The 16313-nt window shown below is 33.9% G+C and overlaps 3 protein-coding genes across 4 annotated transcripts; 1 reads left to right on the forward strand and 2 right to left on the reverse strand.

Annotated features, from left to right (window-relative positions):
- Window positions 1–68: 68 nt before the first annotated feature.
- On the reverse strand, window positions 69–2654 carry LOC110629976. The gene has a single exon (XM_021777228.2). It carries the CDS (start codon window positions 2434–2436, stop codon window positions 238–240), a length of 2199 nt encoding a protein of 732 aa, XP_021632920.1. The 5' UTR covers window positions 2437–2654; the 3' UTR covers window positions 69–237.
- A 2616-nt stretch (window positions 2655–5270) lies between these two features.
- Window positions 5271–6877, forward strand: LOC110629562 (PLASMODESMATA CALLOSE-BINDING PROTEIN 5). Its single transcript, XM_021776587.2, has 3 exons — window positions 5271–5896; window positions 6160–6187; window positions 6423–6877. The coding sequence occupies exons 1-3, from the start codon at window positions 5575–5577 to the stop codon at window positions 6592–6594; spliced, it is 522 nt and encodes a 173-aa protein (XP_021632279.1). The 5' UTR covers window positions 5271–5574; the 3' UTR covers window positions 6595–6877.
- A 2235-nt stretch (window positions 6878–9112) lies between these two features.
- LOC110629108 (transcription factor TCP4) lies at window positions 9113–10606 on the reverse strand. 2 transcript variants are annotated; one of them, XM_021776001.2, is made up of 2 exons: window positions 9525–10606; window positions 9113–9397 (listed from the first exon to the last, which is right to left on the reverse strand). In XM_021776001.2, exon 1 carries the CDS (start codon window positions 10586–10588, stop codon window positions 9557–9559), a length of 1032 nt encoding a protein of 343 aa, XP_021631693.1. In that variant the 5' UTR covers window positions 10589–10606; the 3' UTR covers window positions 9113–9397; window positions 9525–9556. The 2 variants fall into 2 exon arrangements, with proteins under 2 accessions (XP_021631693.1, XP_021631692.1); XM_021776000.2 differs by having other exon boundaries at window positions 9113–9407.
- Window positions 10607–16313: the final 5707 nt, after the last annotated feature.

Genomic DNA, 16313 nt, shown 5'->3' on the forward strand with positions numbered 1-16313 from the left:
TTGAACAGAAAATTGACATCTTAGCCACCAAGTAAAAACCTAAGTAGTTTTGTTATCACCCCAAAATATTGATCAAACGGATAACACATCAAAATATGCAAACTGTCAGCAATTAACAGTAATTTGAGCTTCTAGCTTCTAGTTTCAAAAACACAGAAAGATTTGTGCCGTTCAACTTACATAAATAGTTGGCATTCACCTACATTTCCACACACATTAAACAGATTTGTGAGCAACTCATTCTTCAGCTGGAGGACATTCTGACATCCTTGCATACTTCCGTTTCTCATATCTTTCCTTCAAGACTTTGACTTCCTTTTCAACATCCAGCAACTTGCTATCCAATGTATCGACTCCATCTTTGTATGCTTCAAAACTAGCGATACACTCTGCCTCGAATTCCTTAACTTTCTTCTCAATCAACAATCGGTTTTGCCTTTCTTCTTCCTCTTGTTTCAAACGCTGCTTCTCCAATTCGATGGTGCTCAAAACAAGACCCCCAGACCCAGTATCCTTGTAAATTGGTTCTTCAGGCAGCGGGCACTGTGATCGATACTGAGCAAATGCCTTGTGCGTCTCCTTCAAAGCTTTTCTATACCCTTCTAAGAGATTTGCCATCATATATAATTCACGCTCAAGCCTATAAACCTCTAACTGCCTTTTGTGTTGCTCCTCCATCTTAGCCTTGTGTAAATGCTGAATCATATTATCCCGCTGCTGCAACTCATTAAGCAAAATTTGCTGATTCATACTCATATCCTGATAAGCCTGCTCCTTTGCCTCATAGGCCATCCTAGCTTTTCCCATAATATGTCCCATTTGCTCCATATACATTTCAAATTCAGAGGATGACTTCATATCCCATGGTCCATCAGTCCTTATCCTCTTGTTACCACCATTAAGAGCATGATGGGGCATATCATTCTCAAGATGCTCAATTTCCCTTTTGTTTCCATTGCCATTACTAAAAAGTGACGAACTACCAGGAATTGTCTGTGCACCAACCCTAGATGCAAGGAAGTCTGCTGAGGACACAGTATCACCCATTTGAAGACCAGAACTAAAAGGAATTTGTGCTGCTTCCATGGCTGCAATGAGATTCTCAGAATTTACACCCTCCAAAGCGTCCCCTTTAGGCGAAATACTATAACCCACTTCCTCTTCCTCCTCCTCCTCCTCTTCTTCTTCTCCATCTTCACCTTCTTTTTCCTCTTCTTCTCCCACCTCTTCTTCCTCCCTTCTCTCCTCACATTCCGCACCTGCAATTTCCCCAAGAGTACAATGCCGCAGAAAATTCCCATCCACGCTGTTCTTTAGCCACTGCCCTTGTTCTTCATCCTCCTTACTTTCCTCAAAATCCATAGTGTCCTCATCACCCACTTCCTCCTTTCCCTCTTTCACACCATCATCTTTTGCTGAATTATCCAGTCCACCAAGACTCAATTCAATATTATGCTCTTCCAATTCTGATCCTCCAGGAAGTTCCTCACTCATTCTCACATCTTCCTCCTCCCCGTCATCATTCCCATCGACCTCCATTTTAACAGGCTCTTCCCTAAACAAGTCACTCTTCTGATGTTTTATCAGTTTTTGTAAATGCGAGGCATAATAACAGTTACCTAAATTGGGTGATGCCGCCAACTCCTTCTCGAGCATAACCCAAATTAACTTAGCCCAGTCGACCTTCTCAAAATGCCCTTCTTTGATCGCATTAGTCATACTCAAAATGTCGTCAGTCATCATCCAGGTATCTTCATGCAATAACAACCAAGTAGACACAAATTCCTCTATGAATCCAATCGATTCTTCCCTCTCCACCTCTACCGCACAATCCACCTTATCCTTTTTAGTCGGAAGGCTCAACGCACGAGCCAAGTCAGCGCGACTGACTTTGATGCGACACCCATTCACGTAGCTGTGGCGACCGGTGGGGTTAAAATTAGCAATCAATTGCATAATAAGATCGACGCGGATGTTCACATCGAACTGCAGGTGGACAAAGTCCCATAAGCCAAGTCTCCTTAGAAGAGCTTCATGGGATGCGAAATCGAGGGTTTTGACGGGGACAAACGGGATGGGGTTAAGGGTCCCACCAAGAATTTCGAGCCTTTTCTGGATCTTCTTCTCTTGGTAACGATGTCTTTTATTGCGTTTTGAGCCGCCTCCGCCGCGGCGAGAATTGGTAAAATTGGTAGGGACAGCGACGGACACGTGGGTATCAGAGATTGTTGGAGAAACAGGGGTGATATCTTCTGGATCGTCTTGGTTCGTATCATCGGCCTGTGCGTTCGGGTGTTCTCCGTGAGGAATTTCTAGGGTTAGGGTTTTAGGGGATTGGGGGTCATTTGATTGTGGGGGGTCTTCTTGTTGATCGTGGTTGGGATCTTGAGTGGGAGAGCCTGGGGCTTGATTTTGAGGGTTCGTGGGAGAGCTCATGGTCACTTCAATTTCGTCGCCGGCGACGACTGTGGTGATCTTTCACTAGAGTCTCATCTCAGTTTCATATATCGAGCTAGTAATTGCAATCCAACTCCTCCAGATAAAGAAGGTAAACCGACGACTATAGTTTACGCTCTAGTGCTCAATAAACCGCGTTCACGTCCTGCGACGCTACAATTCGCCGGACCCGGATCGGGATTACTTGCTTAACACGGTTCGATCCAATTCAGAGATTTTAATTATTTTTTATATGTAAGTGTCTTGAATTAATAGTTTCAATGAAATTCAAAAAATAGAATTAAATAAAGGAATTTTGGAGGAGAATTCAATAAAGTTATATATATATAACGTAAAACTATTTTTATTTACAAATATAATGATATTTACATTAATTTATATTTATTTTTTAGTTTATTTAAAGTAATATTTATTTTTGTAAAATAATTATTTAACCTAGAATATATTAAATTAATGAAAAATTTATTATATTTAAAAGAATTATATAGACAAACCTTTTTATAAATTAATGCAATTAAATTATTTTAAATTAATAACGATTATATGCTATTTAATTCTAATAATAATAAATTACAAACATTATTACTAATTAAAAAATATTTTATCATATCACATATAAAAAATTATATTTTATATTTTTAAAGGTTTCTTTTTATATTGCTAGAAAATGTAAATTTTTTATTGATTTGGTAATTTTTTTTAAAAATAATTACTTTACCAAAAATATGTATCACTTTACATAAATCTATGAGATAAACTATTGTAAAATTTAAAGAGCTTATTATATATATATATTTTTTGAAATGTTATCATTTTTGCATTAATACAATATATTTTCTATAAAATGATTGGTTTATAGAAAATAAAAATACCACTTTACAGAAAATCTAAAGTTAACATAAATTTTTCATAAAGTGTTTTATTAAAATAATCATATTTATTTAAGAAAAGATCGTAGAAGCCACAACATATATTTTTACTTTTGAATTCTTTTTAAAAAAAAAAAATTATACTTTATTTTTTAATTTTAAAATAATTAATAAATCAATTTCTTTATTTTTAAAGTAGATCATTTAAATCTTTAAATTTTAAATTCGTCTAAATTTTTATCTATAAAATTTATTAGTTAAAAATTTAAATATGATAAAAAGAATTTTTTTTTTTTTTTTTTTCAGAGCTAAGAGATTTATAGCATTGATTGGGCTAAAGTAAAAAAAAAAAAAAAAATACATAACAAATGAAAAGCTAGGCCTAAATACTCAACTCCAGGTACAAGCCCAAGCCCCATAAACAGACACCTTAATTTCTAAAACCGAAGAAGATGGATTTGCCATCACTGTCGCCGCGTCAAAAGGCTAAACATCAGTGAAAAATCATATCTCGCCGATTTATAGAGGAAAAGACTTTTCATAGTGCAGGCAACAAATCCATACAAAGAGGTGTATTTGAATACAGAAGCCCAAAGAGACTGATAAGCATCGCTAAAAAGTCATTTGTGCCGCTGAAGGGGATATTGATAAAGCTCATGACGGTCTCTAAGCATCCAGAATCAATCGTCCAACAGAAGAGAAGTGGTATACAAACCCAAAGATATTAACATCAATCTGAAAAAAATGACCCTTTCTCGTGGTAATGGTAGATCGAGATCTGAAAAAGGCATGCAGACAACTTTTAACAGAAAAGGAAAAGGAGGCTTCAAGAGTCCCCTTCTCACACTCAAGCAGAGGTCTCAAAGATAAAATAAAAAGATCAAAGAATATATTTCAACGCTAATAATACCTTTTCCTTCCTAATTTCTCTTGCATACAATAAGAGATTTTTCATGCAAATTTTCCAGGAACTTCACTTCCATCTCCATTCCACACGTCACGTCCATCATTACCAAACCTTGCGTCCTATCAGATATGGTGTCCCCCAAAAAATCCTGTCACCAAACTCCTCCCAAACTTCCATACTCAGGTAAAAAGATGTGGATTAAATCCATTCTTTAAAGCTAGATTCCAGTATCCAATCCCAAATTCCCAACACCAGCACCCTATTATTCAATTACAATTTGAGGAAATTCAGCTAATTACAGTCCATCAATTGGCGTTTTGAGCTCTGAAGTCTCAATTCTCATTTCCATGTCAATCTTCTTGGTGCCTATCTATATAGCCCTTGAATATCACTTGTTTTTTTTATCACTTGTTTTTTCTCTACTGCTACTTCTTCCATTTTGATCAATTTAATTTATTTTCTCTCCTGGACACACAACAATCAATACAAACGCTAAAATTTTCGAAAGAAAATTTTTTCTCTATTTTACAAGTGAATCTGAATAGTATGAGGATTATGGATATATTTTATTTGTGAATTAGAAGTGATGCACATATCTTATTCGTTGAAATGTTTAAGAGGGTTGATATCATCGTATGAGAGTGAAATGTTTTTTCTTTTGGGGTTTATCAAGTTAATCAAGAGTAATTTGATGAAAAGGTGTCTAATTTGAATAACACTAAGGGATTGGAGTTGGACCAACCTCCACAAATACTCTTCTCTGGCAGAGTTGGTTTTAAGGATGAAAATGGCTGCATACATAGAAAAGATACTTTTATTTTCTTTTTATATCAATTTCATCCTTTTATCCCTGAAATTAATCTGTTAATTTTACTGATTAATTAAGGTTATATATTAAAACATGATTCTTGAAACTTTGAACATTCTGACTTCACATGGCCTCATGGCCACCTCACATAAATAATATATAAATTCACTAAATGAAATAATTCCAAAACCACTCCATATCTCTTCTTTGAAGTCCAATTACACCTTTCATTGAAGCTGTACTGGGCCATTCCACTCCAAATCCAAGCAGCATTTGCCGCCAGATAGGTAACCGTAAAACGACAAAGTCCACCACCAACACGGCTTCCCATCTCTCCTGTGACTTTACTAACCTTCTTCAACCTTCGCTTTCACACACACACACTCTCTCCTCTGCTCCTTGGATCTCTCCTCCCATGTCCCAAAAACAACCAACGGTCACATTTCCACCACCCTCGTAATAACCTTCTCCAAATTCCCTACGAAGACTCCGCAATCTCTAGTTGTTACCAGTTTCTTTTTCTTGATTAAATCATGTCTGGGTATCTGCTTCTGCTACTAGTTGCTTTCTCGCTTCCGCTCTCTTTGAGGGGCCAAAACGGCTTAGCGCCAAGGGATCTGTGGTGCGTTGCTAAAAACAACGCCGACGATCAAGCCTTGCAGGCAGCCATCGACTGGGCGTGCGGGCCCGGTGGAGCTGACTGTGGCTCCATCCAGCAAGGGGGACCTTGCTATGATCCTAATGATATTCAGAAAACGGCGTCTTGGTGTTTTAATGATTATTACTTGAAGCATGGCTTGACTGATGATGCATGCTCCTTTAGCAACACTGCTGCTCTCATTTCCTTAAACCCTAGTCAGTTTTTTCAACCCACTTGAACTAAATACTAGTTTTGGTGTTTTATAACTTGATTTGATTCTTGGGTTGCTTTTAGATCTGGAAAATTTCGGAACTTGCTGTTTCGTTTTGTTAGTAACTTGTCCCTGCATTACTAATTATTGATGAAAGCTTTCTCTTTTTTTTTTTTTTTTCTTTCCTTGCTGAGATTTTCATAGTTTGGTGGTTCGTTGTGTTCTATTGAATATGTTGGTTCTTAACTCATTTTTTTCTATTTTCAGGTCATGATAATTGCAAATTCCCTTCCAGGTAATGAGCTAATTTTTTTTTTTCCTTTGAACTCTGTTACAAATTGATTTTCCTCTGAAAATTGGAATTCCCTGCATCCATTGCTGATTCCTCTTGTACACAGTATGTGTGCATTTTCAATTGAAAGGATACTTCTACTTCAATAATCTGTTCTGTTTCATTATTGTCTTCTCTCAACACATGAAGACATTGAGTAGCCTTAGTTGGAATGATAAATTTGAATTTTGCATTGCAGCCTATCCGTGAACAATGGCATCGTTTCTGGTTCCACCACCACCACAACAACAATCGGAATGGGGCCAGACACTGCAGATTTGAGCGGATGTAGTAAGATTTCTGGCTCGTGGTTTTGGCCCATAATCACCAGTCATCTGTTTGTTGTGCTTGCGACAATAATTAGAGTATAGTAGAGACCTGCGATTGATTCTTTATTCATTTAAGCGGTTTTCAAGTGAAATTGTTGAGTCAAAAGCAAAGGCTTTTGTTCATAAGAGAGGCCTTTACCATTTAGCATTTGATCCATCGCGTATTTCTTGTTCGGTGAGTTCTGGGGAATCCTCTTCCAGTCTTTGTTTTCTATCTGTAACTTAGCTTTGTAACTCATTAGCAAAATCAAGAATATTCAGGTCTTGTATCCCTTTTCTCAGAAAGCAGTTTTTGAAGCTTGGAAATCAATCTCCTATTATTTTATTCTTTTGAAGAAATTCTTCTCGTGGAATCCCTTTGTATATTCTCTTTATGGAGTGAACTAGATTTATCATTTTCATGATAGAATTTAGCAATTGCATGTGCTTTTCACTCCAATTCCAGGTCAAAACAAGTAATTCCAGGTTCCACCATGATTAATAGTCAACATGCAACAGTTGTGTATCATACAGATTGCATTGAATAATTTTGGGTGTGTGTGATTTGATGTTTGATCATGAAAATTTTGGGTACTTGTTCATTGATTAATGCTCTACATCTAGAAGTTGGTAGCTATTCTGGAAGCTTTCTGAATGGAAAACCAGGACAACCAATTCAAACATATACTACTGAGTCTTGTTGTACTTGCAGGCTAAAAGAGAAGCAAGTTGTCAAAGAAATCATGAACCCAAAAAGAATTTGTGAACTATTAGCAATGGTAAATTGTTTAGGCAAGAACTAGCAATGAGTGTGCACCACTAGGTTTGATCATTGGATCTGTGAGGAAAAGTGGGTAGTAATCACTGAGATTTGAGGGTTTTCCATAAATAAGTGGAACTTTTTCGAATCACAAAAAGGAGCGAACTCCCCAAATGATGGCTTCATTCGCCTGTACTTTCCGCATCACAGCAGAGGAATCTAGATTTTCTTTGAATTGGATCCCATACTATTCCTATCGCTTCTCAAGTCTCTTGCTCTCGTCTAATTTTGAAAGAGGCTCGTTAAATCTCCCAGCAGAACACATCAGAGTTCGGACAGTAATCCCCGGTTCAAGTTCTCAGCTAAATGATCCTCATAGACCACAGGCTCAACAACTGATCATATGCCATATTGGGCTACTGTGGAGCAGATCTATAGGTTTTTGGGCTAGGTCTTAATTTTTGAGGTTCAAATTCCCAGTCGAGATAACTTATTTGAAAAAATATATATAATTTAATTCTTAAATATTTATGTATTATTTATATTTATTTTAAAATAAACATTTTATTAAAATAAACAAAATTAATCCTTAATAAAAATAAAATAAAATAAATTTTTACGAATTTTTTAATTTCAAATGAGGGTAAATCTTTTGACAAGGAAACTAATATTTTTTTTCAATGGCAATTTTAATATAAGTTATATTTCATATGAAAATGAGTATTATATTTATGATATTGAATATCTATACTGAGATTTACATAAAATTAGTTAAAATGTATACAATAAATCATAAATTTATGTTCAGCTTTTTATAAACTTTCCTCTTTTGGTGTATTAAAAAGTTTTTTTTTTTTATAAATTTATTTGTGAGCCGTTTTCCAATTTAGGTTAATTACTTCTTAATTAGGTTTTTAATTCGGTAAAATCGCAATATGGTAATATAATTTAGAAAATTTTGCACGCCCTTGGGATTTCTAAAATTGCAAGGTCTCACGTTTAAATTTTAGTTGACGAATTAAATTATAATTAAAAATAAATAAATAAAATGAAATCTCCATATTAAAAAATAAATAACTAAAACTGCACAGTTTCAAGATTGAGCCAGCTGAAGTTAAATAAGAGAAAAAGTTCTCAGCTCAAATCTCTCCCATGATCAAGGACAGAAGTCGCAGGAACATGGTACACTTCAAAACTGGCAAAATCTACGTACCTGTATCACATCAGGACATGGTTGCTTCTTACATTTTTATTTTTTTTCCAAACTTACAGAAGATATAAAGGACAATCTCTTTATGTCTTAGGTTGCTGTAAGATAAGGCCCATTTCAGAATGCTTAGAAATGGAGACCAGCAACTAAGAACACTGTCTTGCTGAGTTGCATATGAGCTGAATAAATTATTTCTAGTAGTTCAGAATATGAGTTGATGGATTAGGCAGCAGAAGAAGGCTTGCATTTGGAGACCAGGATTTGAGGAAGTGAAAGAAACTCAAAGTTAAGTATTAAGAGGCAAATTGGAGCAGAGTGAGAAATGAAAGAAGCAGCAACTTCAATGATGTCTTCAAGTTCAAAAATGCAAACTTTTGGCATTTGACTTGGGGGTTTCTATTTGATTGTATAAGCAGCAACAGTGCATATACACCTTCATTTAAACTTATAATCACACAAATCCCACTCTCAGTGATTCAAGGAAAAAATTATTTTCTAAGAGTATGTGGTGCACTATTCTTTAGTGCATTGAGTGAACATTACAATTTGCCCACAGTGTAATGATCATCTTTGTGCTATAGAAGAAGACTATTATGATGAGAACTCAACAATAACAACAAAGAAAGAAAGAGTTATAATATCAGAATCCAAATCTAGCAACACCAATCAAACATATATCAAAGTAGAGCCAAAAGAGCCCATTCAATGCCCTAAACAAATAATAAGAGCTCTATATGGAATAAGTATGGAATCCGTTAAACATATATAAAGAAAAGTAGAAAAAAATAAAAAAAGAAGTGGTGAATCCAACCAGAGTTTCTTTCCATTGACTTCAATGGTATCTCTGATACTTCATCTTCAGTTTGATCATAATCCACCATGGCTGCTTGTTGATTCTATAATATGCTAAAGAAAAAGGTAATAATTAGTGGGATAGAATTATTCTTGAAATCTATCTCCAACAAATAAGAAGAGTTCATCAACTCTTAATTTTTCAAGTTGCTTTTCAAGAGAACTTAGTACCTTGTGGATAGGCAAGGAGTTGAGTTCTTTAATCAATGCTGAGAATTGGGAGAAGAAGAGGATGGCCTATCTGAAACAACAGTTTGCTCTTCTTCGCCATGAATTCGCACTGGAATGCTAAAACCTGGCAATCCCTCTGATGCAAACCTGCTGCCAAAAATAAAAGACTGATGAATTTCCTGTGCTCTATGGTGGTTTGCAGACGCCATAGTAAGATCATTCCAAGCACGAATAGTTTGTGCAAAACTGGACTGAAGGGGTCCCCTCTGAGAGAATGCTGATTCTTGCTCTAGCAATGTTTGTTGTGGTGGCATTTGTGGTGGATTGAATCCAAAACCCCCATCAGTTCTATTCTCAGTACCTGTGTTATTGCTCCAAGCCATCATTCTCTGGAAATTAGCTTCATATCCCACTGGTGCTGAACCACCAAAAAGATTCTGATCATTTGAAGGTGTATGGCTTGTATCTGCTTGTGATTGCCCATGAATTAGATCTTGGTCTTGGAAAGGGTGAAGAGATAGGCCAAGATCTTCACTATGGTTAGTGGTTCTTGAGATAATTTCAGGTGGGTATCCCTGAAAGTTCATTGTTGAAGTTGTGGAGCTTGTCGGAAACAAAGATTTCATGGTATCAGGATCTATAGGAGGTGTAATAAAGGAGGAATCATTACTTGGATTATCTGCCAATTGTCTATGAAGCTGGAAACTATAACCAGATGATTCTGATTGCTCTGCAATTGCCATTTCACTAGACCCAGCATTGTGGTCTGTCTCCATCATTCCATTAGCATCATTTGCTGTTGGGTGCCATGGTGGAAGCTCAGCAAGCTTGTCAATGGCAGACTTGGCCTTCTTGATGAGCCAATCAACAGCTTTGCTGGGTCGGTCATAGCCTAACCGATCTTGAACATCATAGAATTGTATTGCCGTATGGGCAGAAAGCCTGACCCTGCGGTCCCTTGGACCTTTAGAAGTGTAAACTTTGCTGTGTCGATCTTTACGCCCAGTAGACCTAACAATGTGGCCTCCTTGGACTTGAACAATCTCTCCTCCAGCTCCTTTCATTCTTTGTCTAGATTTTGCATATTCTATTGTCTGGTCTGAACTTCGTCTGCTGGGAACTCCTGCTGCTGCTCGGCTGGAACTTATCACCTCCACATGTTGCTGCTGGTTTTGGAGAAGCTGAGGATGTTGGTGAGGAGCTTGTCGTGTGTCTAGGTTTTGTTCTTGAGTTTCTTGTGAAAGATTCTGTGGGTGCTGTTGATTTCTCTGGAAATCCAGATTTCTCTTTTCTTGAATTTCTTGATACTCTTCAAAGCTCACTTCTCTGGTTTCTGTTATTGCTTGAGGCTCTTCATCTGCTACTGCCACAAAACTTTAAAGCTGATACTCCTGCAATTGCTGATCCCAAAAACCTCTGTCATTGCCATCTCCAGATTCCATATCCCAATTCCACACCACAAACTCCAAAATCTTCACTAGGCAATTAGAAATCCATACCCATCAAAAAAAGTTTCCATTTTTGAAAGAAAAGAAAAAGCTTGTGACCAACTCATTTATCTCCATCTCTACAGAGAGTAAGATGTCAGAAAGAAAATGGATTAGAATGGTGGGTTTCTCTATGCAGGCTACAAAATTTTGCAAGAAAAAAGAAACAAGGCAAATGGGAAGTTAACCTGATATTTCTCTAAAAATTGAAGTAAATATGCAAGATACCATAACAGAAACTTGAAAAGAATTAGCAAAACTCACTGAACGTGCTTTGCTTTAGACATCAAAATAAAGAGACTTAGAAGAAATAGAAAGAAGAAAGAGAAAAAGGGAAAGAATTTGAAGCAGTAAATACAAGATGAATCCTATTTTTTTTCTCATAGAAATCTGTTTGATGCTTCTGCAAAGGTTGGCAGAGTATGGTCAGAGAAGATTAAAGATATTTTCTTATCTCAGCTCTAAAAGAAACAAATGAAACAGTAACCTGTAACTCAAACTTTATCTAGTTACCTCTCCTTAAGACTCCTTTCAGTAACTATTTTTTCTTTTTGGGCTTAAATCTTAACCAGAAGTGTTGGTGATGAGTTATGATTAAAGGAGAGGATTGATAAAGAGGTGTCTGATCAAATGGCCATTTTCTCTCATACCCTTTTCCTTTTGAAGGTTTGATAATGATATATAACAGCTTTTTTCTGGTTTTTCTTTCTTACAGTACTTTAGAGTTCCACTATTAAGATTTTAAGTGTGGTTTCACTAAAAAGAAAGGACAAACATCCTTTATACAGACACACTTTCTCAGCTTCCTTTTCATTACTTTGTACTATCATCACTCAACTAAACTAAGCCTTCCTAGTTACTTTGTACTATCCCTAAATACCCAGGTGTGTATATATATATAAATAATTATTTATTAATTATGCAATAATTCAATTTAAATAATTTTTAAATTTTTTTTCTAGAATTTCAGTTATTTACATAGTCTTTAATTCAATTCTATGATTAGATTTATGTGAAATTCAATTAAATTTTAAATATAATTTATTTTAAATGAATTTTACTGTTTGATTTAATATAACTTAAATCGCAAAATTCAATTTCATATAATTTCAAAATTGAAATTCATTTGTTCTAAATTTCTAAATTACTCTTAACAGTAATATATATATATATATTATTGAAAAAATTTTTATTTATAATAATAATAATAAAATCAAAATAAATAATATTAAAGTTATATTTGTGTGCACTCTCAAATAAGAAAGTTTTTATTTTATTTAATTAATTTAAAAAAGTGAAGGTTTATGGATTGTTTAATAATATCTATTATTTTTATTTAATATTTATAAATAATATAAAAAATTAAAAAATATAATTATTTATTTTATAATCATTAATATTTTTTAATAATTTATTAATTTTCAGTTATTTATTTAATTAATTAGTAAAATAAATAATAATTGAGAGGAAAATTTTTATTAGGGGTATTTTAGCCCATAAAATATTATTATATAAGTTTTATGAAATTCATTTCAAATTAACTAATTTGAATTTACGGAATTATTAATTTAAATTATTGAGTGGTCTGATGGTAACTATTATATAAATCTTATATATACTATTTCTTTAATTAATGTAGGAATTCCACGTATACACTCAGCCATTGAATGAAAAAAAAAAAAGATATTTTAGTCAAAATTATGACATGTCTCACGTTTTTTTTTTTTTTTTTTGAAATGGGACATGTCTCACATTTAAATTTAAATTGATAAATTTAATATTGAATATATGTGGAGAGCCTAATGTATAATTAAATCACTATAAGAAAGTTATAGTAATAGATATGTGTTTTAGATAATTAGTAAATAATTATTGATAACCTCCTGGATTTCCTAGTCCAAGAATAAGGACGGATCCAAGAGAAGGCCGCAAGTTCAAAGTCCGTCAGACCATACGCTCGAAAGACGGCCCAACTTCACAAGCCCGGAACCAGCAATCCAGGGCAATTCGAATCAAATACGGGTCCAGACCCAATAGGGAAGCAGGGCCGATCACTCACCAACCCTGTTCGCATGCGTGACAGGGAGAATTAAATGGCCGCTTGGCGTGGATAAAGGGTCTGATACGTCCGTACATACGGGTCTGAGTGATATGGACAGGTAGCATTATAGAATGAGGGTCTTCTTTTTCAGGGCACTCTCTTCTTCCTCTCTCTCCTTCATCGACTCTATTTTTATCTTCTCTCTACAACCCTTGCTTAAATATACTACTCTAATTCATAAAATCTAACTTGAACGTCGGAGGGTCTCTACCGGGAGCATCCCCGGTAGACCCCTGGCCATTTTTTCCTATTTTACAGGTCTCTTCGTCAAATAGAATATTGAGAGATCCATTTGATGGACCCATATGATGAACCAAGAAGAAAATCAAACCCAGGGAGCCTAGTGGAAAAAAGATTTATCAATTATTATTTTTTTTTTCTGATTTAATTGATAATAAGTAGAGATTTGGGGTTTATGAGAAGGTGATACGTGGACGAGCGTTTATAGTTTATAGAGAAAAATAAATGAGTTTAACTTAATAAATGAATGTAGTAAGAGTGCTGAGAATGTTTTTTGAGAAGAATTGTGTGAAATTATAAAGGAAGTTAAGAAGTTGGAGAAATAAAGTGAAATCATCCTCTCAAAAATGGAAGGAGTATGTATATACCTTCCATCCTATTAGGTAAAGTACTATTGCAATATGCCTTTTCAAAATAAACAAATGTAATTTTTGAAATTACTTATTAACGGTATGTAATTGTTTTATTTAATATTGAACCGACTAGATTCATATTATTTTTAATACATGTTGTTTCAGTGTTGTTATTATACGTGTATTAAATATTCTCTGTGATTATTTGAAAGGACAAGTCTAAACTCTTTTATTTTTTCTAGCGATCGAAATGTTTAAAACTTTTTCTAAATTCTTATACTAAGAAATCAGATACACTACCATCTTAACACTATAAGTACTCTTTGTGATTAAATCACATGAAGGATGTCTATGTGTCTTGATTTGAGACAGGGATATATTTTTTAAATTATTAATTGATAGCTTTTATTTTTATTTTTATTTTTATTGTCGGTGTATTTTGTTGACAAGTTCATGTTGTGTCTCAAACTTGGCAAGTGATGTAACAACTTGCAGAGAACAAAAGATTGGAAAAAGGAAAACTAGAAGGTGATGAAGCTTTCTCAGTCAATAGCTTAATCTATGAATCAATTGAACTATACTTGTATACCTAAAAGTAGTTATGTAACATGATATCAATAAGCAATCTGTTTTTGGGCTGTATTATCACTATTAATAAAATTATTTTATTTTATAAAATATTGAAATTTAAATTATTATTTATTTTAACAAATTTATATTACTCCTCCACTTTTTATAAAAAATTGTTTTCTTCCTAGATTTTGAAAGAGTATTCCGATATTAGGGAAATTCTTATAATTTTTAATTGGCCATAATTTCAAAGAAAGATAGAATTTGTTGAATTTAATCCCTAAATCTATCATTCAAAATTCAAAGGCAGGCTACATCAATTAAATTGGTACCAAATGTGGGCTATAGCAATTAAAGAGTACTGCTGACTATTACAGATAAAACCACCTTCATTATTGAGATGCTGTTATTCTTCTCTTTTTTTGGCATCTTTTACATTTCAAAACAGGTAATTAATTATTCATTGGAATTCTTCATTTAAATAAATATTTCAAAATATTATTATTTAGCCTTTTATTGGTATTAAATTTTAACATTATTATCATTATTTTTTTACTATTTCTTTTTTTTTTTTAAACGAAAATTGAGGATAATAAAAATAGAAATCTAAGATGTTGTATTCAAATATACTTACTACCAGATTAAATCTGTGAGTGTCATTATGTTTTACAATATTATCGATAAATTATATTTTATTATACTAAAATTTCTTTTATTTTATGAAAAATATTTTTTAAATATTTTTTATATTTTTTAACATTTAAAATATTTAAAAATATTTTAAAAAGTATTTTTTATATATTTTAACATTTAAAATATTTAAAAATTTTAATTAATAAAAAATATTTTTCTAATTAAAGGAAAAGGTAAGTTAAAGGGGAAGTCATTTTTTATAATTTAAAATTCTTATTAAATTTTTTATATATAAATTTATTAAATATAAATTATTTTTTATAAATAAATGAAAGTTAAGAGTAACAATAGTGCTAAAATTTAATAAAAACATCATTTTAATTGAATTTTCAAAATTATAAAGGCTATTTAGTGTATTTTTAAAATATAACGGTTAATTAGCTAATTTTATTGTATTATAGTAAATTTTTGTAAATATTTTAATTTTTGGATTTAGTATAAATGTTATTAAAAAATATATCCTGATTTCCAACAAAGTATTAAATTCATTGTAAATAGTAGATATCTGTAACGACTCGAAAATTGGATCGCTACCGGCGCTAGGATCCGGATCGACTTAAAGCCGCCGGGACCCGTAGCAAGCCTGACATGCATCCTGAAAACCTGCTTAATCCCATACATGATCAACAACATACATAAAAATTAAAACTTTTCTTTCCATGAACATCAACCAAACTCAGCCTGTGCATAAACATTAACATAACATTGATCCCTCTGTGGGATCTCATCAGTGTCCCCAATGGGTGACATAACATATGCTGAGTTGGTTACGTAAACATCATAAAAATCTCTAAGATCATGTATTAAAAGGGATACAACAATCTATGGTCAAGCACACACTAACATCCATAAAACTCATTACATAACTATACTGTACTTTTACATTAGAATTTGATCATATCCATTGCTAGCTATTACATAAGCATGACTTATTTACTCTATCCGGACTCCCGCACTATACTGTACCTGCAAGCCTGGGGGTAAAGGGAGAGGGGTGAGCTAAAAGCCCAGTGAGCTTATAAGGCCCAGGCCCAGTTTTGGGTTTGGGTGTGACAGAGCTGAACCATTAAAACACATTAATACTATGCTCTATGAAATGCATCATAACACAAACAATTCACATAAGGGTTGGGTGAACTTGTCACCAATTAGTCCAAGTTAACTCTGTGCCAGGCCTGTAGAATGGGGTCCTGGTCTTTCCTGTAAGAACATACATTACTTACCATTTTCCCAGGGCCTCCTCTGGCTCCTGGTCTTCAAGTCCCATAACCGCGCTAGACCATAGGATGGGATCCTGATCTTTCCTTACTCTGTGCCAGGCCTGTAGACTGGGGCCTGGTCTTCC

This window comes from Manihot esculenta, chromosome 13, assembly GCF_001659605.2.
Source record: "Manihot esculenta cultivar AM560-2 chromosome 13, M.esculenta_v8, whole genome shotgun sequence".
In the NCBI taxonomy this organism is placed as follows: Eukaryota; Viridiplantae; Streptophyta; class Magnoliopsida; order Malpighiales; family Euphorbiaceae; genus Manihot; species Manihot esculenta.